Source organism: Sander lucioperca, chromosome 7, assembly GCF_008315115.2.
Source record: "Sander lucioperca isolate FBNREF2018 chromosome 7, SLUC_FBN_1.2, whole genome shotgun sequence".
Classification (NCBI taxonomy): domain Eukaryota; kingdom Metazoa; phylum Chordata; class Actinopteri; order Perciformes; family Percidae; genus Sander; species Sander lucioperca.
In genome coordinates this window covers 27133787-27160587 of record NC_050179.1, presented here as the reverse complement: position 1 = coordinate 27160587, position 26801 = coordinate 27133787, and the positions used below count along the sequence as shown (strand labels likewise).

At 42.0% G+C, this 26801-nt stretch overlaps 1 protein-coding gene across 1 annotated transcript; it reads left to right on the top strand.

Annotated features, from left to right (window-relative positions):
• Nucleotides 1–300: 300 nt before the first annotated feature.
• On the top strand, nt 301–22445 carry slc38a8a (solute carrier family 38 member 8a). Its single transcript, XM_031309997.2, has 10 exons — nt 301–669; nt 7438–7636; nt 11511–11667; nt 13777–13878; nt 15216–15273; nt 17808–17922; nt 19619–19766; nt 20419–20621; nt 20700–20751; nt 22277–22445. The coding sequence occupies exons 1-10, from the start codon at nt 376–378 to the stop codon at nt 22377–22379; spliced, it is 1431 nt and encodes a 476-aa protein (XP_031165857.1). The 5' UTR covers nt 301–375; the 3' UTR covers nt 22380–22445.
• The last annotated feature ends 4356 nt before the right edge of the window (nt 22446–26801 follow it).

The window sequence follows — 26801 nt, the reverse complement described above, 5'->3', positions numbered from 1 at the left end:
ACGCAGAGTTGCTTTTAAGTTATGGTAAAGTTGAAGTCTTTCATTCATAGAAAAGAGGATGCCGTTATGGTACTCTACTTTACTGCATCTTACTGTGACATGTAGACCTATATTGTTATTCACATTTGTGTAGTCAAATAGGTCAAAATAAAGTCAAATAAAAACGTTGCATAGAAAGTCCCCTCTGGTTCTCTTTGAAAGTTTCGGTACAGTTTCCGAATAGCACCTAAAGGCAACAGCAAGCCCTCCACCGTGCCCAGCCCTCCCTCCATCCGGCTCACCTTGCCCGGTGAAGCGGAGCAGTCCGGCCCACAGAGCACAGCACCGAGCCCGGGGGGGGGGGTGGTTCAGCTGCCGGGGAGCTCGTGTGGGTGTATGTATGCAGCTTGTGAGCGCGCACGTGCGTCAGTGTGTCCTGCCCGGTCCTGCCGTGAATTCTCCGCCGGTTTAAGCATGGAGGAGTTAGCCAGAGAAAGCATCAGCCTGCTGACTTCAGCTTCCACCAAGCCGCCGCTGGACGCGGCCGCCGCAGCCACCGCCGGGCCTCGCCTCGGCTCCATGGGGGCCATCTTCATCATGCTGAAATCCGCTCTGGGCGCCGGGCTCCTCAACTTTCCCTGGGCGTTCGGGAGAGCCGGGGGCGTCCGCAGCGCAGTCACCGTCGAGCTGGTGGGCATTTTTTTTTGTATACGTGAAGTTTAGTGTCACAAATTATTTTCCAAAAGTGAGTGTCACAAATTATGAGGGTCTTATTTGAGACAGGTTAGTTGATTATTTTCCAAAAAGTGAGTGTTACAAATGATAAGGGTCTTATTTGAGACAGGTTATTATTTTTCAAAAAGTGAGTGTCCCAAAGCTACCATAAAGCTACAGTCTGCGGGATTATGACTGAACGCCTCTAAGGCAGAATCTCTCCCAGACGGGCCCTCGATTGGGTCCGGGTGAGCAGAGCCGCAGTCGCGCTTGGTGACGGCCAGCGGTACACTCCATTGCATTCGCGATTAGGCGACGTCTCGCCAGACACTCCAAAGTCGCTGTCGGTGCGGCGAGTTCGGGAATTAGCCTCATTAAATTCCACCCCTCCCCCTTAATTTGATCGTCATTGAGGACCTCGCAATTTGCCACAATCGTTTCCGAAGAACGGGGTCGCCCTGCCATTGTTCCGTAAATAATGCACATTTGCAACAACATTGATTACTTACTATAAAACACCTGTTAAACAGCATAGGTGGTTTACCAGGTTCATAATTAATTAAGGACATTGTATGGGGAATTTGTGACACTAAACTGCATGTATACCTTTTTTTTTAAATATAAAAATAAGATTAAAAGATGATATTTCTACTTTTAGAATATGAGGTCTCTGCATTGTTCGGTTCTGGCAATGATCTCAAACGTTGATGCTGCAAAACTGCTGTGGTTATTTATTAAAAGAAAAGAATAGAGGTGAATTTTTATATTTATCTATATTGGAAGTTTGTTGTAGGGGGAGATGCATGCTATCTACTGAGTGCTGAGGTCCACTGAGATCAGTTAAGCAGATTGGGATCTGTTGCAGCTGACAGCAGAGGCCATGACTTGACTTGGCCTCAGCAGCACCTTTTAGATTATCTTTATCCGTCGGACTTTTCTTCTGTTGCTCACTTCTTTTCTCCAGCCTGTCTCTCACACCACTGCAATAGAAATCTATTTGGGGAGTTTTATTTTTGCTAAGTCTTTTCCCCTTCTGCCAAAACAAGAATTCATTGTGCACAACTGTTTCACCCAAGTAGGTCATCACTTTTATCCTGAAAATTGACTTGATTCTAGTTCTGTGTAAAACATTCCCAAACTCTCCACAAATCTCAGCATACAGGGTTATTAATGGGCCATTTCCCATGTGGATGAGTGAAATTCTGTTTGGGAACCTGTGCACCCTAGTTTTGGAGATTGTCCTGAGGGGAATGCAGTAGAGCTGGGCGATATGGAGAAAATCAAATATCACAATACCAAATACCTCGATATCGATACTGCAAAAAATATTGTAGTGTTGACAAATAATAGAACAGTTACAACAGTCTGGTAAGTTCAGAAAATGACATCACTTTACTGTAATGCAGCCTTTAAAACCAGTAAAAGACAACACTTATGCCATATTACGATATTACGATATCCAAAATCTAAGACGATATCTAGTCTCATATCACGATATCGATATAATATCAATATATTGCCCAGCTCTAGAATGCAGAAACACATTCTGAGAAGCAAACCAAGCATTCTTCTGTTACCTGTTTTTGTATAGGCTTAACTCTACAGATCAAACCATAGTCCAAGAGTTTAATAGAAACATATAAATCATTAATATATATATATATATATATATATATATATATATATATATATATATATATATATATATGAGAGAGAGAGAGAGAGAGAGAGAGAGAGAGAGAGAGCTGCAAAGATCAGGCTTATCGATTAAAGTTGTCAACTATTAAATAAACCACCAACTATTCTCTGAATCCAGAATCTTAAATGGGAATATTTTCGAGTTTATTTAGTCCTTTGTGACAGTAAACTGAATATCTTCGAGTTGTGGACAAAACAGGACATTTGAGGATGTCATCTTGGGCTTTGGGAAACACTAGCTAAGTTTCCATCCACTTGTCAATCGAATTATCTGAAGTTCGGTAAAAAAAACTCATGCGAATAAAGCTGGTGAAAGTGTGTTTCCATCCAACGGCTTTAAAGCGAATGTGCGTAATGACGTCACATGCTGTTTTGCGGTCAAATTGGTATATCAAATTGATTTGAGACATTTTAAGGTGTTTCCATTCATTTTCGCACTGAATCGCACAACATTCAAGCAAACATTTGCGAACAAAGTTTTGCCAGACAAAATGGATCGCGCCATCTACCAACAAATGATCAATATTGCACAAGTTGTAATAGTGCTTATGTGCCTGCTGATAGCGACATATCAAGCTATAATAAGAAAACAAGACGCTATCAACACATTGCTATGATGATGCAGATGCAGATGCACGTAAATGCCCGACGACAACGGAGGCGGCCTGTGGTGTGGGAACGACAACGTTATATTTTGCTCGTAAATTAAATTAAAAAAGTCTCTCGTATCCTCGTTCGTCCGTCCAACACCCGCCATGTGTGCAAACAGAGCGGAAATACTGGGCGGAAATTAACTAAAACTTCTTCATTTTGTGGCGGGTTGCAACCATAAAATGACCTAAAACTTAATTGCAATTCATTATTTATTCGGCAAATAACGTTTCCATCAGCGTTTATCGCATAAGCCGTTTATCGATCAAGATAAAATCCGATGAGACCGAACGTATTTCCATACGGCATTTTTCATTTGATATCACTTAATTCGGATAAAAACGTGTGGATGGAAACATAGCTACTGATTGACATTTTTCACCATTTGACATTTTATAAACCAAACAACTAATAAATTAATTGAGAAAATAATCAACGGATTAATCTGCAATTAAAATAATTGTTAAGATGCAGCATTAATACATATACAGTATACAGGCCTGTGTACTTTGTATAAATAGTAGTGATTCCTGGATTGCAGTTATGTTCGCGGCCCCGTGGTTAATCCACGGATCAGGCCGGTCAGGTCATAAAAATGACTCATGGCATAGCAGAGAGCAGAGCTGCTGCCCACAGCTTCATTTGTTGTCAGACAAGTGCATCCCCTTAAGAGAGATTCTGTGCGCATTTACGCAGAGGAAGAGCAGCATAACTTTACTATTTCAAATTATAAAGTTTTAATTCTGTTTCCTCTGTCAAGTTTCTAACTACAGTTTTTAGTTTTGATGCTTAACCTTGGTGTTGTCTTCCCTTCAACCTTGAAAAAAACTGACATTTGTGACGCCTTTTTTTCCACAATTTGTTTTTGCTTTTTCCAACGTTTTAAATTTTAAAATTTTTCTTCTACACATTTTCAGAGCTTATTTCTACGTCCAATATTTTCTGATATAAAACAAAAATTTAAAACGGGCCAATGTGACCCGAAGTCAACACAAGGGTTAAATGTCCAACGATATTTGCTGCAGTGACATTACTGGACGCATGGAAACGTTTACAACTACTGAAAGCAGCCTGTCATTCAAGTGTTGCATTACCTTGGCCTACTTTGGATGTATCGTGAGCTAAACCGGCTATCACCGTCACTGTGTCACGAGCCAAAGCATTAACAGTTTGTTGTAGCAACCAACGTAATAATAATACTAACTTTTAAAGATGTATATAGAGCCTTTCATAAAACCCAAGTAAGCTTTACACAAGTACAGGGGGACAAAAAGAAAATAGTAGGCCAACACGGACTGAAGATAAATAAATAAAACTGGGTGCTAAATGGAATGGGGACATATTTTCTTGTAGGCTTCTGACTGACAACCACGTCTCGCAGTCATTTTATGTATGAAATAGACATATTGCATACCGGTCTAGAATGAAGAGGGCCAATTCAGGGTTGGTTTGCAATCCTTTATAATCCCGTATTCGTCTCCATCTGTTAAAAACCAGACTTTCCCTATTAGCTTTTGGTTGTTATTAGTTAGTATTAGTACTTTTTTTCTGTGATGGTCCTGCCCCAGTATCAGCCATAACTAAATCGGATAACTTTTTTTCGCCTTCTGTGGATAGTTCCCAGTATGTATACGGTTAGAAGATGGCTGTGTCTCATGTGACCTTGTTATTTGTACACGCTGTGACTATACAAATCACAACATGTAAATAGAAAAATGTTGGCGTTATTTTGTCACTTATTGGGAGCAGTAGGCTAGTTGGAGCCAGTTACCTCCAGGAAGCTAAAGTCCCAATAAGTCGGCGTGTTCCTTTAACATAACTAACGCTTGAGCAAACAGTTATCTTATTACACCTAAGAAGTAACATAGGCATTCATTATTCATATTGTTTTTGGCCGCCTGATAAATGTACAACATTCACTCAACCTTTAGCTCTGTGTTGGTCCCAACTACTGCTAGTTGCTAACATTGTCTGCTGGTGCTTGACCAGGAAGTGTACAATAGATTTATCAGAGCTTGTTTGTCGAATACAATTGTCTTCAGGTAGTTAATAAGAGCTGTGTGTCATGGTTGTGGTTTTGGTTGTAGTTTTTCCTGCTTTATTGTGTTCAATGTTTCCCTGTTTCCTGGTTTACTGTCTCATGTGTTCTGTTATCTGTGTTTTGCCATGTATGTTTCATGCTTAGTTTCCTGTATTATTTTGTTGCCTCTCTGTTTCTCCTGTGTCTTGTTTTACTTCCTGCCTTGTGTTTTCCCACCTTTGTGATTGTCTGCCTCGCCCTGATGTGTTCCACCTGTTCTTCAGCCCTCATGTCACCTGTCCCTTGTTTTACCCTCATTACCTTGTGTATTTAGTCTCTGTGCTGTCTTTGTCTCTTGTCGGTTCATTGTCTTCCCTCCCTGTCATTCTCTGTGTCACTTCTTCCTGGTTGTTTTTTTCCTTCCCTTGATTTTGGTTTGTTTTGCCTGTCTGCCTCAGGACACCTTCATTTGTAATTTGTTAAATAAATCCTCTACTCTGCATTTTTGGGTCCGAGCCTTGTTTTTTCCTGACACTGTGAAACTAAACAATACAATAAATGTGCTGTAAAACAAACAGTAAGGCTATCGCAAATAGGCTAAAAAGCTTTATATAGGCTAACAGTGTTATTATAAGAAACCTCTTTCACACTACAGTCTTTTAGACCAGTGTTATCCCACATTAATGGAGGGTTAAACTTTTTGTATTAGTTATTACATAAGATTGTAAAATATGTGTTTAGCTCATTATGCACTGTTAAAGAGCTCTGAAGGATATTCTCCATAATAAATTCCTAGACCGTGTAATTGGTGCTAAATGAGGTGAAATCAGAAGTTTTTTTCTCCTTACTTCGCAACCAGGTCTCCCCATTACTTTGCAGTGGCTCTAACTGGACACTTGACTAGGGATGTCACAATACCAGAAATTTCATTACCATTATCAATACCAGTGAAATTCCACGATTCTCGATAACCATTTTGATACCACGATAAACAAAACAAATCCCATGTACTCCTTTTTAAACGTGTATTTCAGGATAAGGATAACAAGAATAACACTTGTTTTTTCTGTTTCAACTTTCTGTCACTGTTATAGCGTGGAGGGGAGGGGGGAAGGAGAGCGTGACATGTAATCTAGAGAGAACGTCAATCTTCATTAACACACAGCTGCCATTAAGGCTGAATATCGTTCAGATTCGATACCGGTACCGATACCAATACCGTGACTTCGATACCGGTTCTTAAACGCTACTTTTTTCGATACCAATTTTATAAAACTAAAAGAAATTACAACATTACGACACAAATCATTTAATGTATTTTTCAGCTCCTGCTCGTGAACTCCATCTGTGCGTAACGTAGAGTTTTTCCTGCCTAACTACGACGTGTAACGTTAAGCTGCAGACACACTGACCAGACGGCCGACCCTCGGCAGAAAAGGCAGTTGGACTGATCAGTCTCCGCGAGTTGGTCAAAAAAGTGCCTCAGAACACACCAAAGCGACGAGAACGTAATACGTCTCCATAACAGCAGGCAGCACTAATCTGTATTGTCGCCCAAAAATGAAAACCAGCAGCTGATTGGACGAACGCGTCACGTGGGTGTGGTTTCTCCAGAAAATCAAATACAGACTGTCATGGTGGCTTGTTCAGAATATGATCTCATATTGTACTAAAATAGTTCACCGAAACGTGTTTCTGAAAACATTTTAAGCAAGAAATAGGCCATGCAGTTGCTGAATCTGTCTTCATTTTAGATTGACAAAGGTCAGTTTAAAAGATTTTCTTTTCTTTTTCCCCCAAAGTCACAAAATGATTTATGGCAGGTAGACGGCGCTACAGAGCACACATTCTGAAGGGTCACAGATTTTGGCGTAACACCAGAAAAGCCTGTGTTATTGTATACAGCCAGGTAAAGGGTAGCAGGAGATTGCTTTATATATGCCTAATTGTATTTTAATTTAATTTTAGAAGTTATCTGCTGTAGTTATGGCTGATACTGGGTCAGGGCCATCACAGAAAAGAAGAAAATTAAACGAAGAACAATTAAAAGCTAAAAGGGAAAGTGAAAGACAACGGGCGAAACCAAGTCACACTCGGTCAGGCTTTCAACAGATGGAGACAATTACGGGGATTGTAAAAGATTCAAAAAACATTTTTACAAACTAAAACCTTAGCCATCAGAGTAATTTGTAAGATGCTACAATCACATACGTTCAACTTAAATTGGCTTTAAGGTATTTGGTCATTTAGTCTTGATGAATGCCCATTTTGGGCATATCAGTGTTTAATTTTGACTGCGGCGAATGATATCCTGCCTTAAATTGTGTCATCTGTATCTCTTAGCTCCATCATTCTGCCTTCCTTCCTCCCCTCAGGTCTCCCTCGTGTTCCTGATCAGTGGTCTGATCATCCTAGGCTACGCCTCGTCCATCAGTGGCCAGTGCACGTACCAGGCGGTGGTGAAGGAGGTGTGTGGGCCAGCCATTGGCCAGCTCTGTGAGATCTGCTTCGTCTTCAACATCTTCATAATCTCTGTGGCCTTTCTGGTTATAGTCGATGACCAGCTGGAGAAGTGTGAGTTGGAGAGTCTGTAGGCATTAAAGACTTATATTATGCTAATTTTCAGGTTTATAATTGTATTTAGAGGTCGACCAGAATAGGTTTCCATGGTTTCATTTTCAAAAAACGCCATATTTTTGTCGTACTGCACATTGCTGCAGCTCCTCTTTTCACCCTGTGTGTTGAGCTCTCTGTTTTAGCTACAGAGTGAGGCATCTCACTTCTGTTCCATCTTTGTTGGGAGTCGCACATGCGCAGTAGCTAGGTAAGGACTACTAGCCAGTCAGAAGCAGAGTAGGGCGGGCCTTGACAAGCAAGCTAGTGTGATCCAAAACAAACCCGCTTTAGCCGGTAACCACTTTGGCTCAGCTGTACATGTTTGAACCCAAGTCTGATCCCGAAACACAGGCAGAAGACTGAGACTAGACTGGAGCAAGACGTTTCAGAGTGGTAAAATCCAGCCGAGGCCATTGGGAAAATGAAACATAATGTGGTTATGAACACTTCTTTAATTTGATTCTGTTGCCATCAAGAGTTTTAAAGTCAAGTTCAAAAACTTGACTTTAAAACTCTTGATGTTTTTTTTTTTTAGTGGACCAGCTCAACTATTTCTCTCTGAATTAATAGTAGATAAAGTCGATGAAATCTCTCCCCTCTTGTTATGTCAGAGAGGATGAATGTTATGTGTTCTCGCTTGGCTGTTGTCTCCTCTCAGTTAAAGGGCAGATTCAGTGTTTCCCCTTGGTTGACTGCTTTAGCCTGGCGGATGGGTCCGTTCTCAATTAAACACTTTAAATAGCCCCTATTATACTCCTTTTCAGCATCGTATTTGTACTTTTGTGGTCTACTAGAATTGGTTGTACATGCTTTGATGTTCAAAAAACACATTATGTTTCTCATACTGCCCATTGCTGCCTGAAACGCTCTGTCTGAGCTCTTGGCCCGCTGTCCTGAAAAGCCCAGTCCGCTCTGGTCAGCTGGCCCACTCCGTTGTGATTGGTCAACCAAATTCAAACCAGCCACTTGGTGGGCTGTGCTTACTCAGGCAGCACCTATGGGCAGCATATTTGAGAAACTGGGCTGGCTTTCTCAATCAGTAACATCACTAATTGACGAATTCCAAACAGGAATACGGGTGAGGCGTTTTCAAGCAGTTGAGAAAAAGTGCTTTTTTAAAATTTTTGTACTTTTTACATCTATTATTAGAGTTGGGTACCGAGCTTTGTACTTTTTTGGGTACTGACCAAATTACGTCGGTACTACCGAGGACCGATTCACATCAATTCAAATGGTGCCAAATTTCGGTACCTGTAAGCGCAAGGTTATCTGTCCTTATCTGTCCTCCGCTCTGATACACACACGCAGAGGTACGGATGGTACGAAATTACATTGCCTCAGCAGTTTTTTTAACGTTAAAGTCACAGTGAGTCACAGCAATGCCGGTAAAGCGGTTGCAAGTGTGGTTAGACTTTTCAAAACTCCACCCAGACAGGCTGCAATATAATATAATGGCAAGCGGAAAGCAGTCACGGTGCGGGTACACTTCCACTGACAGACAGGCAGTGTTCTCTATGGCCTTTTGACTGACTGACAGGCTGGAGATTGTAAGCCAAGGCAACTTTATTTCTATAGCACATTTCAGCAACAATTCAACAACATTCAAAGTGCTTTTCATAAAACATTAAAGAGCAATTAAAAAGAGATGGAAAATAAAGACAGGCTAAAATAGACTAAGATACAAGAATAAAAGTGTTAGTGCAGTGTAAGAAATTATTTGATTTGATAGGTTGTAAGGTCTGGGAGGGGAGTGGGAGGTGTCGTATTTTGTGTGGTGTGTAAAATGTTCTAAATAAATAACAAGAAGTAAATAGGATAAATAGGTTTGGAATTATTTTTACAACTGAAATTCATTGTTGTTATTGCAGAGGGAAAGTACTGAAAAAAGGTACCGTTGGGAACCGGAACCAAATTTGAGGTACCCGTACCGAAAAAAACGGTACCTAACCCTGTCTATTATATACACAAACTATAATAACTATAACTATATAACAAACAAGTAAATCCAAAAAAGCACAATAGGGACTCTGAAGTTTCAAATCCACATGAATGAATCCACCGCACAGCACTTATTTTAAAAGAAAATACGGCACTTTCAAAGCTGGTTCATCTGTTACTCTCGTTACTTACAAGCAATGTAGCATTCAAAAGGAATTTTTTTTAAACGGAGTCCAGCGCAGTGCTCCCTCACATAAAATGCTACATTACATCACTTCCAGCAAACTTCAAAGAGAGCAATGAGGGCAAAACAGCATCATCCAACTTGTTTTAAACCGAATATTCTCCGGTCCAGCTCCGCTGAAAACACAACACCGAATCCGTTTGAAACCATTAGGTCTCACTTTGCCAGACCCTCCTCTAAAGTGTGCTGGAGGAGAGTCTGGCTACTCTACATAGCATTTGGGATGGGAGGAAAATGTACTCTGGTTTATTGGCATTTCTTTAAACCAATCACAGTCGTCTTGGGCGTTGCTAAGCGCCGAAGAAAAGCCGTGGTGCTGCTGCAAAATAGGCTCGGAAGGAACTTGTTTTGGTGGAACGTGTACGTTTAAAAGTTGTTTTAGTCGTGCAACAGAAATCTGAGATTGGACAGATAGTCTAGCTAGCTGTCTGGATTTACCCTACAGAGATCTGAGAAAAGGTTAACCATAGTCCTCATAGATCGACCGGAGTTTAAAATGCCAACACAAAGGAAGCCCAAGGCAACGGATATCCGGCCTAAATGAGTGAAATCCGGCGGATTTTCGGAGCAATCCCGGAAGTGGAACGTCTAGGAAATAAACTAGCCTACCGACAACGTTGTCTTCGCTTCACCTATTCAACTGACTTTAGCAGTTTAGCTAACGCACTCGACTGTCTGGCTGTTACAGATGTGAACTAACCACAGACAGCTGCCTTGTTCATGGACTCAGGGCAGTGCAACACTGCACACAGGGAACAATATTTGGCATTATTTTATGACATAAAAAAAAAAAGTAATTTCAGGCCAGACAGGGGTTCCCAAAACATGGCGGCCCGCCGGGCCTGTACAATTATAAGAGAAATAGTGAGATTTATCTTTCTTGTTTCATTGAGTGTAACCTGATTCTTCAGTAGGGCTGGGACGATATACTTTTGTCCCGATTTGATTCTTTCACAATACACGGAACTTCTCATTGGAACTACAGCAGCTGTAGTTCCAATGAGACAACCTGTAGGGGGACCGAAGCGGCGGGACGCGTGAGCTGTAGTTCCAATGAGACAACCTATAGGGGGACCGAAGAGGGAAAAGTTACATAGTATGCCTTTAACAAAAACAAAAGTTGAATAATACACTTCTAGAGACAATATATCATGAGACATTTCTAAAAAACGAATTGTTTTCTAAGGAAGAATGCACATCACATGTCAGTCAGTCTGACATTTATTTCATTTGTAAAGAAGTACATAACATGGATTTACTGCATTTTCTGCCGTCGCTCTGTTTTGCTGGAAACGGATATGATGTAGTCGCCGTCGGCGGTACCGTATAAACAGGAAATATTCCAGTCAGTCATTGGTAAAAAAAAAGTAAATTCTGGGGAAAATTATCGATTTTAAAACTCCATCCACAAAAATCCACAAAAATAATCACGATACATATGATTTTTTTATCTATCTGTTGTTCAGATTGTTTTGAAATGGCCACCGATATTTGGTCCGAACCAGGTGTCTCCTTCCTGCCCAGATCATCAGAAAAGTTGACTTCTCATGTTCCTTATATCTTTGGGACAGATTTAGCATTCTTTATACTTCCTAGATGTTGACTTTGGTGCTTGCATGTCATGTCTGTGTGTTCTTGTTTCCCCGTCAGTGTGCGGCTCCCTGTACGAGCTGATAACTGGTTTGCCGGAGTCAGAGATGCCGTACCACGTCTACACAGACCAACGCTTCGGCTTGGTGCTGCTCTGCATCCTCCTCATCCTGCCGCTGTCCATCTCCAGAGAGATCAGCTTTCAGAAATACACCAGGTCAGCTGTGTCTGCTGAGTGCAGGCGTGTGTCACTTCCAATTGTTTGTCCACACACATAGAAAATAGAAAATAGAAATAAGACACAGTACAGGATTATTGTCTGTTTTATCATTTTGGATTTTAAGCTATTATATATTTTTTTTAGTTTTAGTCAAATTTAATTGTAGTTTTAGTGTGGGTTTGAAAAAAAAAGCTGCTTATTTTTTATTTAGAAGTATTGTGTTCTAGGTCTTAAATCATTTCAAACAGGCTAAGCTATCTATAATGCTCAGTTTTTTTAATTCCATGGTGTTGTAGTTTTTTATGTCTCCAGTCCAAATATAATTAATTACGCTGTATTTTGGCTACAAATGAGACCAACATGCAACTCATATTGCAGCCAATCAGTTTTCGTGTTATTGGTGCGAGTCTCTTTTGGATTGTACCACAAACATCAAACAGATTTTATTCTTCAGCTCAGAATCAGAATCAGAATCAGAAAAGCTTTATTGCCAAGTACGTTTACACACACAAGGAATTTGTTCTGGTGTTGTAGGTGCATGTCACATTAAAGCAACACGCACAGGCACACCCAGTCGCCGTATGCGGCGCCATCATAACTCTCTCTTAACTCTCGCAGGGACAGATACAGCATGACATGAGGAGAGGAGAGGGAAATAAAAAAGCAACTCTCAGACTATCCTCATAAAGATAAGAACAGTGTGGGAACAGGAAAAAACACCTCAGCACATAAGCACACAAACAGTACAATTGCACTGCTGCACATAACATAACATAACATAAATGTACAGTTGCACATTTAGCGGCGAAGGCGTGGGAGTGGGGGTATAGGGTAGGGGGGGTTTGGCCTGCTGAGAAACGCACAGCCCGGCAGCCCCACTAGTGTCTCAGTCCGCAGAATGTTATAGCGATAACACAGCACGTTGCCGTGGTGACACCCTTGAACAGTCCAGAACCGATACGACAATCAGCAGGCAGTGGGGAAGACAGGGGAGGAACCAAGAGAGTCTCGCTTGCAGAGCCCCAACAGGGTGACTGTTTGTTTCAAGAAACGGCCTTGGCAAGGCCGTTCAGGATAAGGGGTCCGAAAGATTAAATTTGTTTGGTCTACATGAATGGCTGCTCTAATTTAAACATTCATTCTATTGTTCAACTGTTCAACTGGTCAATTTTTCTTTCCAAATCTGTGACCTTCTTCATGATGGTATCCAAGCCGCGGGTCATTACCATGTTGTATTCCATCACGCGATTAATAGTCCCAATTTGCTCACTGATAATCCCAGTTTGCTTTTTCAACAGCTTCAGTCAGGCCAGGCAGCTTCCTTGGGCTTTGGACAGCTACCAGAGTCTTTGTAATTTCTCGATAAACCAGGGCGAAGCATCCTCCAATCAGCAGCAGTCCAGTTATCATGGTTCCGAATAGGTAGATATCTTCAACGTCCTCCACGGAAAGAGCAGAGAGACACACGACACGCCATTTCTCCCAGCTGTCCATCGTATACCCCGCAACAAACGTTCCGTCAGGACATGCTGGCTCACCCGTACCAGTGCTCCTCCTCGAGAATACAGTGTCATTTGCGCTGAGGGACGAGTTGATCAGTTCCATGATTTTGGGTATTTGTAGAGCCTGAGCCTTGCAGGGAGAGTCTCTAAAAATTTAACAACAGACAACACGAGACAAGATAGCAAGCAGGGTAGGCCTGGGAGGGAGAAAAAGCGACCGCCTTCGCTGAGAGCAAGAAGAGCTATGGGGAAGTGCAAGTTTAGCAATACTTGTCTTGAAAAAACTGAATTTAGGGCTTAGTTGATGTTCTGATAAAGGTCTAAAATTTCATTCATTATGGTCTTAAAAAGGCCTTTAAAAGTCTTAAATTTGACTTGGTGAAACCTGCAGAAACTTTGTTATTAGGGGCCGAGCAGCGACCCTATTGTTTTTGCCAGTACTATTATTATTCTTCATCCGTACCGAAATGGAACGTTTTTGAATGATACTCAACCCTAGTGTTCAGTTTTTAGTAATCCAGCCATCCATTGCACTTTGCCTAAATGCCTCGGTGTTTGTCTGAGTTCTCTTTGAACCAGGTGCTTTGTCTCTGTCCTCTCACAGTGTTCTAGGCACTCTGGCTGCAGCCTACCTGACCATTGCCATCATCATCAAATACCACACTACGCCTTCTGTTCTGGTTCACATCACCCCTCTCACTAGTGGGTAGGTGTGTGTGTGTGTGTGTGTGTGTGTGTGTGTGTGTGTGTGTGTGTGTGCGCGCGCGTGCGTGTGCGTGTGCATGTCTGTGACAAATGATAGGATCCAGGGCTCCAAATAATCTTATTTGCTCCACCTGTCAAATGTCAAAATTAGTCTAGATAACAGATGTGTCTAGTTGCAGTGCTGTAGCGAACTCGTTTTCAGTCTTGCACAGCTATGTTTGTTTTTTTTAAGAACTGTCATCCTCCTGTTGGATATGTTTTTTTTCATGACATCTTGGGAGCTACACGTATTCACTTTCTTTGCAGAGAGTTAAATAAAAATGTCTATTGCTCTTTTTTTGTCCATTTTTAAATGTGAAGCTGCAGCCAGGCGATGGTTAGCATCCAGACTGGTAGCAGGGGGAAATGACTAGCAATCAAATTTTTTTCTAAACTTGCCATTTTCCGCGTGTAGCTTGGTAGCTGGAAAGGTTTTTTTTCAAATTAAAGGAATTTTGAGAATGGCAACACAGAGAGCGGAAGCAGAGGAACATCCCACGCATGAGCCAGGAATCAGGCAAAGAAGAGTGAAAAGATCTTTTCCATCGAGAAAAGCCTTTGGTGCTGGTTTTTGCTCTTCTTTCAATGAAGAAATACTCTCCAGTTCTGATAGAACTGATGCTGTTGCAGCATCTACGCTAACCTCTTCAGGAGCCGCCATTGTTGTTTTGAACAAACAGCATGCTCTGTACCTATCAAAAGTCTATTACTAAATTCTTGTCTGTGAATGTATGCTCAGCAGCCTGTATTTACTGTTTCTGCATGACTAAAGCAAGGTGTATGATCTGCCTTCAAACCTCAGTAGTTTGGGTGGAAATGAAGAAAAACAAAAAAGATAACTAGAACACATTTAGTTTTGATGTCTTTTAAATAGTACAGTTTTGTATTCCAGGTTGTCTTGTGTATGCCATAAATATACTTAATGCCCACAGCGAGTTCATATAGTGAGGTTGCTTCCAGAAATTTAATATAAATGTGTCATGCGTCTCATCCATAAATCTGCTTGAATCCAGGCCACACGGACAGAAAAGTAGATGGAAAGCATTCTGCTCGCTCCTCTCCTTAAAAGCCCTGTGTCACTGTAAACGGCGCTCTGTCGGCTCACTGACTTACCTGGGCTGCTTTTGTCAGCCGTGCGCCTGTGATTGACGGATGAACTCTGTGGTTAAATGTCTCTAAATGCCACGGCATTATGAATGATGCCCTAATAATAGCTTATATCTTCTTCTTCTTCTCATTGTTGTGGTATTTGTAAATTGTATTTGTAAAAAATGACTGCTGTCTCCTGTCTGTCTGCAGGATCAGCTCCTGGGCCTCCATGTTCAGTGTCATCCCGACCATCTGCTTCGGTTTCCAAGTGAGTGCAACAATCTTAAATGTATTCATGTAAGAGCCTTTGAGACTGGGTTAACATGTGTTTGGAACATCATGCTGTGGTAAGGCTGCAGGCTACTGAGTGTGCAGCTGTGTGGGTAGGTTTATGTATGTATGCGTGCATGCTTCGGCTATGGCGTCCAAATAGCAAATACATGGATGTGACTACATTATAAAGTGATTACCCAGCAAGCTATAAGGAGTGACATTTCCATAACCATTTGACCCTAAAGGGATGGATTACCCAAATTACAGAAAACGTATTTAGATATTTATTTTGGGTTTTACAATATTTGTCCATGTCTGTCTCTGACATTTCTGCTTACACCTTAAAACAATGGAGGTAAATGGAATTTAATTTGTGGTGATCAAAACAATGACAACAACAAAACCAAGGCATCTGTGCTGCACATGCCACGTTAGTCAGTTGAAAAGTTGCAAACTCGTTCGTACAACATACAACAACCACATCTGAAGGCAAAAGTGTTAATAGCTGTTCCTAACGGCAACACTTGGAGTCCAAACTCTGCTGTCATAGAGAAACAAAATGCAATAATTATGGGTGTCGCGATTTCGATTCTAAATCCAAAATCAATTGAAATGAGTCCGTCTCTGTGAGTCCGATGTAAATCCGTCTCTGTACTCGGTCCGGTTCTGGTAGTTTAGTAACGCAGATATTTGCTGATTGCTCTCATCACGGGCCGGATGTGTGGCGCATGGCACACCGCCATCAGTCCACGAGTAGAGCCAGACCGATATAATAATAATATTTTCCAAACTATCGGTGTCGGCATTTATAATGGCCGATAAATGAATATTTAAAAAATAAAATAAAAACGGACAAAACACCCTTTAACTATGTTATGAGTGTTGGCGTTGCATAGTTTGTCCACCAGAGGGCGCTCTACAACCTCCCTGTCCTTGTTCAAAGGACTTTAAGTTTCATATCTTAAGTTTGTATTTTTATATTTATTTTATTTATCAGAACGTTAATATATTTTGATGTTCCTCTGTTCTGTTGTGAAACAAACATGTTTATTTTTAAACTGCATTATCATATTATTTTGGTGAGGACTCATAAATAGCTACAAATAACTAATGTTAGGGAAATCTGTTTATGTGTTGTTACGCATTTCTGGAATGAAATAAGAAATGCCAATAAACCAGAGTGTTTATCTCCTATCCCGTATTGTTGTGTCGACTAGCCAGACCCTCTTCCTCAGTGCTGTGGAGGAAGGTCTGGCAATGCGGGACCATGCGATCCAGGCAGGCCTGTTTTGAACGGGCACTGTGCTAAGAAAACCCTGTCTTCACATTTTATTTTGATCACAGTCTGTTTTAATAAAAGTACTTGTGACATCTCACATGTGGCTTTGACTTACAACTGACCATTTAGCCCACTTCTAAAAAAAAAATAAATATTGTGTATCGCCATTACTGAGAAAATACCGAGATATGATTTTTGGTTCATATCGAGTTTTTTGTTATGTAATGTTGCAGTGCGGTGAGCACCATAAACTAAATTCCATTCACCTCCATTGTATTGGCTTGGAGCCAAACGTTTCATAGAAAACCTGGACAAATACTGTAAATCCAAACCTATCTGCATGGTGCGACACTACTAGAGGTAAATGAGTGCTTCAGCATATTTCTATGTTGTGACAACGCCATATATTGAAGGGATACCAAAGTGATACAGAGTGTTTTTTCTTAACAATCTTTAGGACCTGGACTTCCTTAGGAGGGTGTGTTAAAGTGTAGTGAAGGTCAGCAGCCTGGGGCCTCTGGGCTCCGCGGGATCCCTGCTGCACAGTGAGCCTTTCATATTTAATAGCAGAGTAGAGTATGGGGGGGAAAAGATCATTCTGTCAATCTAAAGCAAGACAGGCTGTGTGTGTAACTTCTCAAGTTGCCAGGGTAACCCCTGAGGGATGCTGGCAGGATCTAATAAAAGTAGGGGGAAAGTACGAACGGACCGACGCATTTCCTCTCGCAAAAACACACACACACACACACACACACACACACACACACACACACAGAGACACGCTCCCTCAGGGTGAGTGATTGCACTGCAAAGGGTTGAAAAGAGAGCTGATGAGATACTGAGAGGAGTGGAGAAGGGGAAGGCAGGAAATGGGAAGGGAGATTTAAAAACCTGGGCGATGGCAGCTGGGATCAAGTGGGGACGACAGTCTGTATCCTGACCTTTGTGATGGTTTAACTCACCCCATTGTGCCGCTTGGAGCCCCTATCCTTCATTTAATTCCCTATCTCATCTCAGTTCATCTCACCGGCAGAGAGAGAGATCAGAGATAATAAGAACCGCTCAAATCCTCACCCTGCACTCTGAGCTCCAAACAGATGAGAAACAAATCCAAGGTTGGCTGCTAGAGAGGCCCCCAATCTGTCTAACCAACAACTACTGTAGTCCCCACCATCCCTGGAGTTTATTCCAACCAAACACACCAACAGTTGATATCACCTTTAATCACCTTGTCTGTGTGTTTGTTCCAGTGCCACGAGGCATCCATCGCCATCTACAGCAGCATGGAGAACCAGCGGCTCTCTCATTGGGTGTTCATCTCTGTGGTCTCGATGATCATCTGTCTCATCATCTATTCCCTTACAGGTCAGACAAGCTCCCACTTACATTATTCCGTGATTATAATGCACCCGAATTCTCTCGCCGCATTTCCAGTGCAACATCAGCAGTAAGGTTGGGCATCGTTTGGATTTGAACAACTCTGATTCTTCCTTTGCATTCCGGTTCTTATCGATTCTCGGTTGTGATTATTTGACGGGTGAAGTTGAAACTGGTCACACGCTTATTTCACAGATAAGAGGAACATTTTATTTTGATTCAATGGTGATTAACAGTTTTTTTTTTTCAACGTAAAAAGCCACACTTTAGAGCGCCACTTACTGTGCTCAGTGGCTGCAACACAATAAGTGCCTGGAAGTACTGTTTGCCGTTACCAAAACCCAAACTTGCTAGCCTGGGTAAACCCTGACGGACTTCCGGCAAATTTGAGATTTGCTCTGCAAGTCAGTCTGGCGAAGAGCCCATTCAAACCCATTTCCAATGTCCCCAAAATCGAGGCACCAATCACAACCGCTGAGGCAGGCTTTACACCAATCACAACCGTTGAGACGGGCTTTACGCACCGACGGTAGCGCAGCGACGGCGAGCAGCTTTTTGTTTACATTCAACATGACGGCTACCGAAGAGCAGCGTCACCGGTATCGTTGGTCTGACTGGTTGGACTATCCAATGCGCCCAGAGGCATTTGAGCGGCGTCCGTTGGTGACGCCCCTTTGGAAATGAACTGTCAATGAACCTTTCCCAGACCCACTCTCAGTTATAACTGAGAAGGGTCTGGTGTCAACCAGGCTACAAACTTGCTGTTAAATTTGGTAACGGTGATCTGATTCAAAACCAAATTCTCCAAAGAACTCCAATAAAAACACGATCGTAAGTTTTGAAACGATTCCATCATCACTTTTGAAACGATTCCAACTTGGAACCGGTTCTCAATGCCCAATCCTAAGCAACATAAGGAAGGAATACAAGTGCGTGTGTGTGTGTGTGTGTGTGTGTGTGTGTGTGTATGGGATACAGAGACGTTTGTTCCAGAGGTATGATTGGACCACTTTTTTCATCTATAGCTACATGTATGTGTCACATCAAGGTGAAGTTAGGAGCATCCTTTGGATGTTGCAGCTTCTAGTTTGTAAAATGAGACTTTAAAGCAGTTATGTCCTCATGAACAAGATTTTTAGCCAGTCCATGAATGGCAGTGTGGGTGAGTCCACTGCTTTGCTCTAAACTGAAACATCTCAACATCGATTGGATGGGTTGCACTGACATTGTATTCAAATCTACAGATATTCAACGCCTCCAGGCAATGGATCGTAATTGACCCCTGACGTTTCCTCTAGCGCCGCCATGAGGTTGACATTTGTGGTTTTGAGTGAAATGTCTCGACACCTATAGGATGGGTTGTCATGACACTTGTTACACACAGTAATGTCCTCCTCAGGATGACTTGTAATAACCTTGGTGATCCTCTGACTTTTCCTCCAGTGCCGTTATCAGCTCAAAATGTCACTTTACCCAATACTTTGGTTTAAGACCAAATACCTGTGAAATGAATGGCATTCCGATCAGCCTCAGCTGTACTTTGCCTTTAGAGCGAATTAGAAAAAAATCAGCACGCCCAAACTAAGATGGTGAACATGTTAATCAGTATACTTACACTACTTACTTGCATATTAGCGTAGTCATTGTGAGAATGTTGGCATGCTTCTTTATCTCTCTGTTGCAGGGGTTTATGGGTACCTGACGTTTGGAAAGGACGTGAAGGCCGACATCTTGATGTCGTACACCGGCGATGACATTCTGATGCTCATCGCCCGGCTGCTGTTTGGAGTCTCCATCATCACCATCTATCCCATCATCCTGCTGCTGGGCAGGTAAGGGACACGGCCTTAGTGAACTTCTCTCACTTCAGTCGACTCTTATAGAAAGACTCACTCTTTTTCACCTTTTCACTCAAATGAAATCATCCAAAGTAGTGCAGCACAATCAATCGCAATTTTATCGAAATCGCAATATGGACTAGTGCAACATTGATATCGCAGAGGGGGCGCAATATTTGTTGAAGGCAAAATGTGTGTCAACCATTCTGAATTAAGCATTGTGGTGCTGCAGAGACGTCCCGGCCTCGTATCCTACAGACTAAAGAAAAAATCTTTGTTTGGTACAGATCCTCGCAAAAATCACACAATAATCATTTTCAATTTAATATTTTTCAATGAAAAATGAGAATAATGATACAAAACGGATCATTCCCTCCAATATCATGAATACTGCAATTCAGTCAAAATAATCGCAACTAGATCTTTTCCTCATATCGTGCAGCCCTAATCCAAAGTCATCATAAATGTTTAGAGGAAGTTGAACTAGTCTTATTTACAGTAAACACAGACGCAAACACAAAACCTCGGACCTCCTCACATTCTCGGCCTGGGCCGCAGTGTTTACAGATGACAGTGTTTTGGCTGCATAGAGACTTTGTTTAGCCGTACTGACTGAATCAGAACCACACCCGTTCCTGCACATCAGGTCAGTGATCCAGGACCCCCTGCTGAGCTGGCGGCAGAGGCGCCATGGCATGGTCACGGCGGCGTTTGAAAGCCGCAGCCGCTACACGCTGACAGTCCTGTGGATAACGGTGACACTGCTCATCGCCATGTACGTACCGGACATCAGCAAGGTGATCAGTGTCGTCGGAGGGATCAGCGCCTTTTTCATCTTCATCTTCCCAGGTAACACTCTGCTTACACCTTCATATAGTATACTCAAATGTGTTGCAACCCTTTAAACCCCGCCATGTGTTTGAACAGGACTCTGTTTGATGTTTGCCATGCAGTCTGAGCCAGTGTCCTATAAGACCAGGTGAGAATGCACTTTATTTAAATGTTAACGTATTGTAAATATATACGTCTGGGTGATAATCCAGAGAAATACTCAAGAGACAATGAATGGATGTAGTAACATACGCTGAACTGCCTGAGTGGGTGTTGATCACTCTTAGAGAAACCTTGATGATGTACGATTGTAAAATAGTTTTTGTGCCGGTATTGGTGTGTCTGAGGACAGAACATGTGAGCGGAGCGGTGAGAATTTCCGCCCCTCGCTCACGGAGCTGTTCGTTACCCCTGCTCAATATCGCTCCGCGCTCAACTTAGATTTCACATCGCTCTACTTAAAGCTTTAGTGCATAACTTTTTCATATTAAAGAACGTCCGTTACATTCAAGCCGTGGCCAAATGAGTTGCTACAAACAAGGGTTAGGGTTCTTCCGTGAAGAGAACACTTCTCCAAAGTGCCGGAAGCCATCGAGAGAGAGAGAGAGAGAGAGAGAGAGAGAGAGAGAGAGAGAGAGAGAGAGAGAGAGAGAGAGAGAGAGAGAGAGAGAGACCCCAACACCAGATACTGACTGGTTTCCGGACCCCCTCAATACAGTAAAACTGCACATTTTAGAGTGGCCTTTTATTGTGGCCAGCCTAAGTCACACCTGTGCAATAATCATGCTGTCTAATCAGCATCTTGATATGCCACCTGTGAGGTGAGGTCCTGGGTACCCTGTGAACTTGTGTTTGGATCTTGGGAGTAGTTTGGACAGCATCGGATATTAATAAACTGTGTGTGGACGGGGGGGGGGGGGGGGGATACCGCATGAGGTGAAAAGCACAGATGCATTCCACTGTTTTAAAAAACAGAAAGTTGGTTATTGTAGTTTAGCCCACTGATTTGGCCCACATCAACACTTGCAGCAGTGGTGGCTGGGGGGGTTGGCGGCTTTAGAAACCCCTGGGATAGACTACAGCAGGGATCTTCAATAAGGGGGTCCTGAACCCCTAGGGGGTCCTCAGAGTCAATGCAGGGGGGCCTCTGAATTATTGTTAATTTTTGAAAGTTTTTTTCAAAAATTAAAGTCTTAACATGAATCCAACATATTATTAGCAAATATAAATCCCCACTGCTTACTGGCATATAGGTAAGGTAGTCACTAAGGTAGCCATAAACAGATACAGTTAATCCTAAGGATTCACTGTGCCACATGTATGTTTCAATATTAAAACATCATTTATAAAAGCATGCCAACAATTATTAGGTTATTTTAATAGCTCAGTATTCTGTGCAAAACAATGTATGTATAAAGGCTTTAGGCTGCCCTACACATTATTGTAGGCCCAATTCAATATGAAACTTAATTGTATACAATACATGAAGTAGGGGGTCCCTGCTCTGTCTCTGTTTCAGTTAAGGGCTCCTTGGCTTATAAAACGTTGAAGACCCCTGGACTAAAGGGATGATGCATTGGTTTTTTTTCCTGACTGATCTGAGAGATGCTTGCAACATATGCTTCAGTTGCTACATTTGTCTTTGCTACTTGTACCTTCTCTCTCCTCTGCAGAGTCACCCTCACAGTGTGGGGAGTGGTGACCCTGCTCTGCGGGACTTTCATCTTCGGCCAGAGCACCACCATCGCTTTCATGCAGGTCCTCGGAAAGATCTGACTGTTCCTCCTCCCTCACTGATCCGGGGCTTTTCATGCAGACAGGGGTGACTGGATCTTAACCCCTTGTGTGGTCACCAGCTGCATTAAGTACTGCAGTGCATCTCCTCCTCATGGACTTCACCAGATTTGCCAGTTCTTGCAGTGGCCATCCTGTACCTGTCCCGCAGGTGTGATATCCGGATCTACCGATCCTGTGCAGGTGTTGTTACAACAAGACTGCTACTCTCATCCATGCTCTTGTCACTTCCCGTATTGATTATTGTTAACTCCCTCCTCTCTGATTTACCCCACAAGTCCATCTATAAACTCCAGTTGGTACAGAAGTCAGCTGCCCGTATTATCACCAGAACCCCAGCCACCGAACACATTAATCCACTCCTCAAACACCACTGTCTCCCTGACTGCACTGGCTCCCTGTCCAATACCGTATTGACTTTACGATTCTTCTCCTCACCTTCAAAGCCCTCCATAATCTCGCTCCTCCATACCTCTCTGAACTCCTTCAGCCTTACACTCCATCCCGACCTCTCCGATCCTCTTCCTCACTGCTTTCCAACTCCTTCTGCCCGCCTGTCCACAATAGGGTTCAGAGCCTTCAGCCATTCTGGCCCTCTCCTTTGGAACTCCCTCCCTCTTTCCATCCATACCATTGAGTCTTTTGGTTTTCAGTCAGTACAAAGGTCCCTTTACTTTCCTAACTGTGACTGTAAGCTGTTATTGTCTTACCGACCGTTGCACAGGTGCATGTTCATTAATAGTTTATGGTTCATTGATCATGCATGGAAAACACCGTTTGAAACCTTTACAATAAAGATCTGTAAAGTTATTTGGATTTTTACTAAATTATCTTTAAACTACAGTGTCCTGAAAAAGGGACGTTTGTTTTTTTTGCTGAGTTTATGTCTAAGACCTGTTGAAATCCACTGTACAGCCATATAACACTGAGTTGACAGAGGTTGCTTGGGGTTGACACAAGGGATGGGGAGGGAGGATATGTTGACGTTTCTGTATATTTGGATGTGTGTAAATAAGTCTTGTTTTGTATGTTTAAAAAAAAACAAAAAAAAACTGCTCCATCAATAGTTAATGATGTGTAAAGCAGTCAAGGTAACAGTGAATATTGAGTTAATGAAAAAATAATTGAATAAAATAATTTATATAAAAACCTTTTGTTGAATGTGCATCTGTTTGCTGTTTTAGTTTAATGTGGAAAATAAATCCCTGAATAAGATATTTTGTTTATTAACGACCAGTACGGCTACATTTTGCTCCTCAACCACTCGGTTCCACAAGCGACTGGATGTATACAGGGGCACTCCTGCTGTTTAGTATTGTACCTACATAAAGTTGGGAGAGTCAGAAGGGACAGATTTTAAAAATGGTCCTAATCAAAAAGCGACAATAATCCTAATAAGCTTCCTCCAGAGCCGCAGCAGACATAATACACTGGTTTTCACAGACTGAGTAGTAGTCTGAATTAACGAAAGTACATTGGTCTTAAATCGGTCTCAACTAGTTCTGGTCTTGGACTTGTCTCGGACTCGACAAAGGTGGACTTGACTACAGCCCTGGTTGTAAGTTTCAAGTGATGAGTACTTCCTCCACCACTGAGTTAGTTTTGGCTGTGAGAAGCTCTTCCATTTCTATTTTTTTTTATTTATTTATTTATTTTTTGGGGCATTTTAGGCCTTTATTTGACAGGACAGCTGAAGACGTGAAAGAGAAGAGAGAGAGGGGGAATGACATGCAGCAAAGGTTGGAATCGAACCCGGGCCCACTGCGTCGAGGAGTAAACCTCTATATATGGGCGCCCGCTCTACCAACTGAGCTATCTGGGCGCCCCGCTGCTCCATTTCTATTTTGCATTGCATAGTGGGAGAAAAGCGTACATCAACAACAGACTCATAATTCAACCGTATTTAGCATGCATACTGTCTGGTGTAAGTATACTTAATTTCGCCACTTTTCCAATGTGGACACACTACATCATAATCTCAAAATCTGCTTAGAATTGATATGGATAAAAAGTATGCTGAAAAAAACTAAACACATCCCATTCTAGTCATGTGTTTTGTTATGTTGAGATCAGGTGAACTGGATTGTTTACAGCTTACCCCATTTGAATGCTTATCAAACCATAAAGTAAACATTTGTGAATTGAGGATTGTCATGCAGGATGATTAGACTCCATCACAGGATGACTGAAAGTTCAAATGAACCACAAATCTGCCAGAAACTTTCAGCGTGAAACAAGCACCAATATGAATCATCGACAGGATTTAAAATCAAAGCCACAAAGCACACTTTTCAGTTTTATAGTTTTATTGAATTTGCATCACTCTACATCATCTATAATTTCAACAAGATATTCTTTAAAGACCAAATATAATACTTGCATCCCTGCATTAAGTCTCTACACTTAAGAGAAAGCAGTTTTACTGAAACATACATTAAGAATTAATATTTTATTAACATTACCATAAAAGTTAATGTTCATTCTTGTATGCCATTTTTCTAGTCATATATATTTTATATAATAGATTTTAGGCTCTTTCTCCTTCATAGGAATACTAGAAAAGAAAGAAGAAGGTAAGAAATGCACAAAACCCATTGAAGAGTAGCATGGCCTAATACTACAGCGAAGAAGTTACTGGACATTCAGTTGACATGCACTCAGTGGAAGGATAGAAAAGAACACAGCCATAGAAGGGAAGAGTTAGGGCCTTGAACAGTTGAGCAGGGCCACACAGATTTCGGAATTTTCCGAAGATTTTAAACTCAGAATTTTAACACATCTTCACCCCAAGGAGAAAAACAGTCCGCAAATTGTAATTCTGGATCACTGCTGAAAAATTACACATATTCTGTTAGGGTCTGAGGTAAACCTGGGGCACGTTCAATCTCAAAACGGTGTGCATCGTTTTGCTACGGTTTCCTGGTTGAACGACATGTTTCCACGGAACGGTGTGAAACGTTATGCAACAGCTTTGAGATATGTTTTCTCTCGTTTGGTGGGTGTGTCTCTCGTTTATTGGCTGTGTCACAGGTGATACCCAATCAGCAGAGACGTGCATGTAAACTCGTGGTAATAAAAAGGCAGAGCGCTTGAGCACACAACAGGGTGTTCAGCGCAAACCCCGTTAAAAAACCCCGTCTTGCTACGTTTTGTTGGGGCTGAAAGTGGCCCATGTGACACACTTCCTGTCCACCAGCTTTCCTACAGCTACAGGAGGTCTAATCTCTCACATACTCTGTTATGTCCTCTGCTGTTTCATCTTTTCATGTCGCCAGGAAACATTCAATCAAGGCCTGTTGCGCTACTTTTCAATGACATAACTCTTTCATTGTATGACCAAGCACAGGTTGCACTGAGGAGTAGGAGGATAGAAAAGAACGGGTTGCACAGTCTGAGGGACATTCAGGAATGTATCAATAGGAAACAGTATTGGCATTTCTGACAGTTCACTCACTATCTATCTCATCATATACACAACCCAACCACACTGGGCACAATGTACAGGAAAGAAACCCCCGATTAGAGCATGTGGGCTGCATTCAGCTGAGCGCTCGAGTACTGTAAAACTATGGCTATCAGTATAGTATGTCACTGACATGTAAACATCAATCCATGCAATATGGCTTTATGTTTCTATTCGGAATACAGCAGCTCCTTCTTGAACGCAAACAAGATTTGGCACAGGAGTGCAAGTAGTTATATTTTTTAAGAAGTGAAAGATTAACGGTATCCTGTGGAGCTTTCTTGTGACCAAACCAAAGTCCTGTTTACGGTCAGTGTTGCTCACTGTTGGTCTTTCATTAGCTTAGCTGCAGTTTAAGGTTCAACAGGACGGGTTTAAACCTGTGTCGTCTGGAACAAAACCACGTGGTCTCTTAAACCCCAATGCTGCGTCCTCAGAAGCTGAGATTTAAATCACTGTAGGAATCTGAGGTTTAATTTCAACATCCTGAAGATGTGGTTCAAGTGAGATTAACAGGGGAAAAATACTCTGATCTTTAGTATGTGAGAATATGGTGTTAAAGAAGCAGTAATGAATGTGAGTCAAATATTTAATACATCCGAAATATGTCTAGCCTGAAAATAATCAAAGCCAAGCAAATGTAACAGTCTGTAGTTTAAAGCTATAGTGTGTAGTTTCTGTCTCCCCCATGAGGAATTCTAAGTAATGACAACAACACTGTCGGTGCATCCACATGACGCAAACCTTCCGTGATCGTGCACAACCCCCACCCCTCCTCCACGCAGTTGCTAGTAGCTCAAGGAGGACACGGAGGATTAAAAAAACATCATGGACTCTGCAGAAGAGGTAATTATCTTCGCTTGATTTTCTGCGCGCGAAAGTCGCCGGATGGCATCATTTTGTAAACATAGCCATACTGAGAAATACAGAGAGAGTTTTGT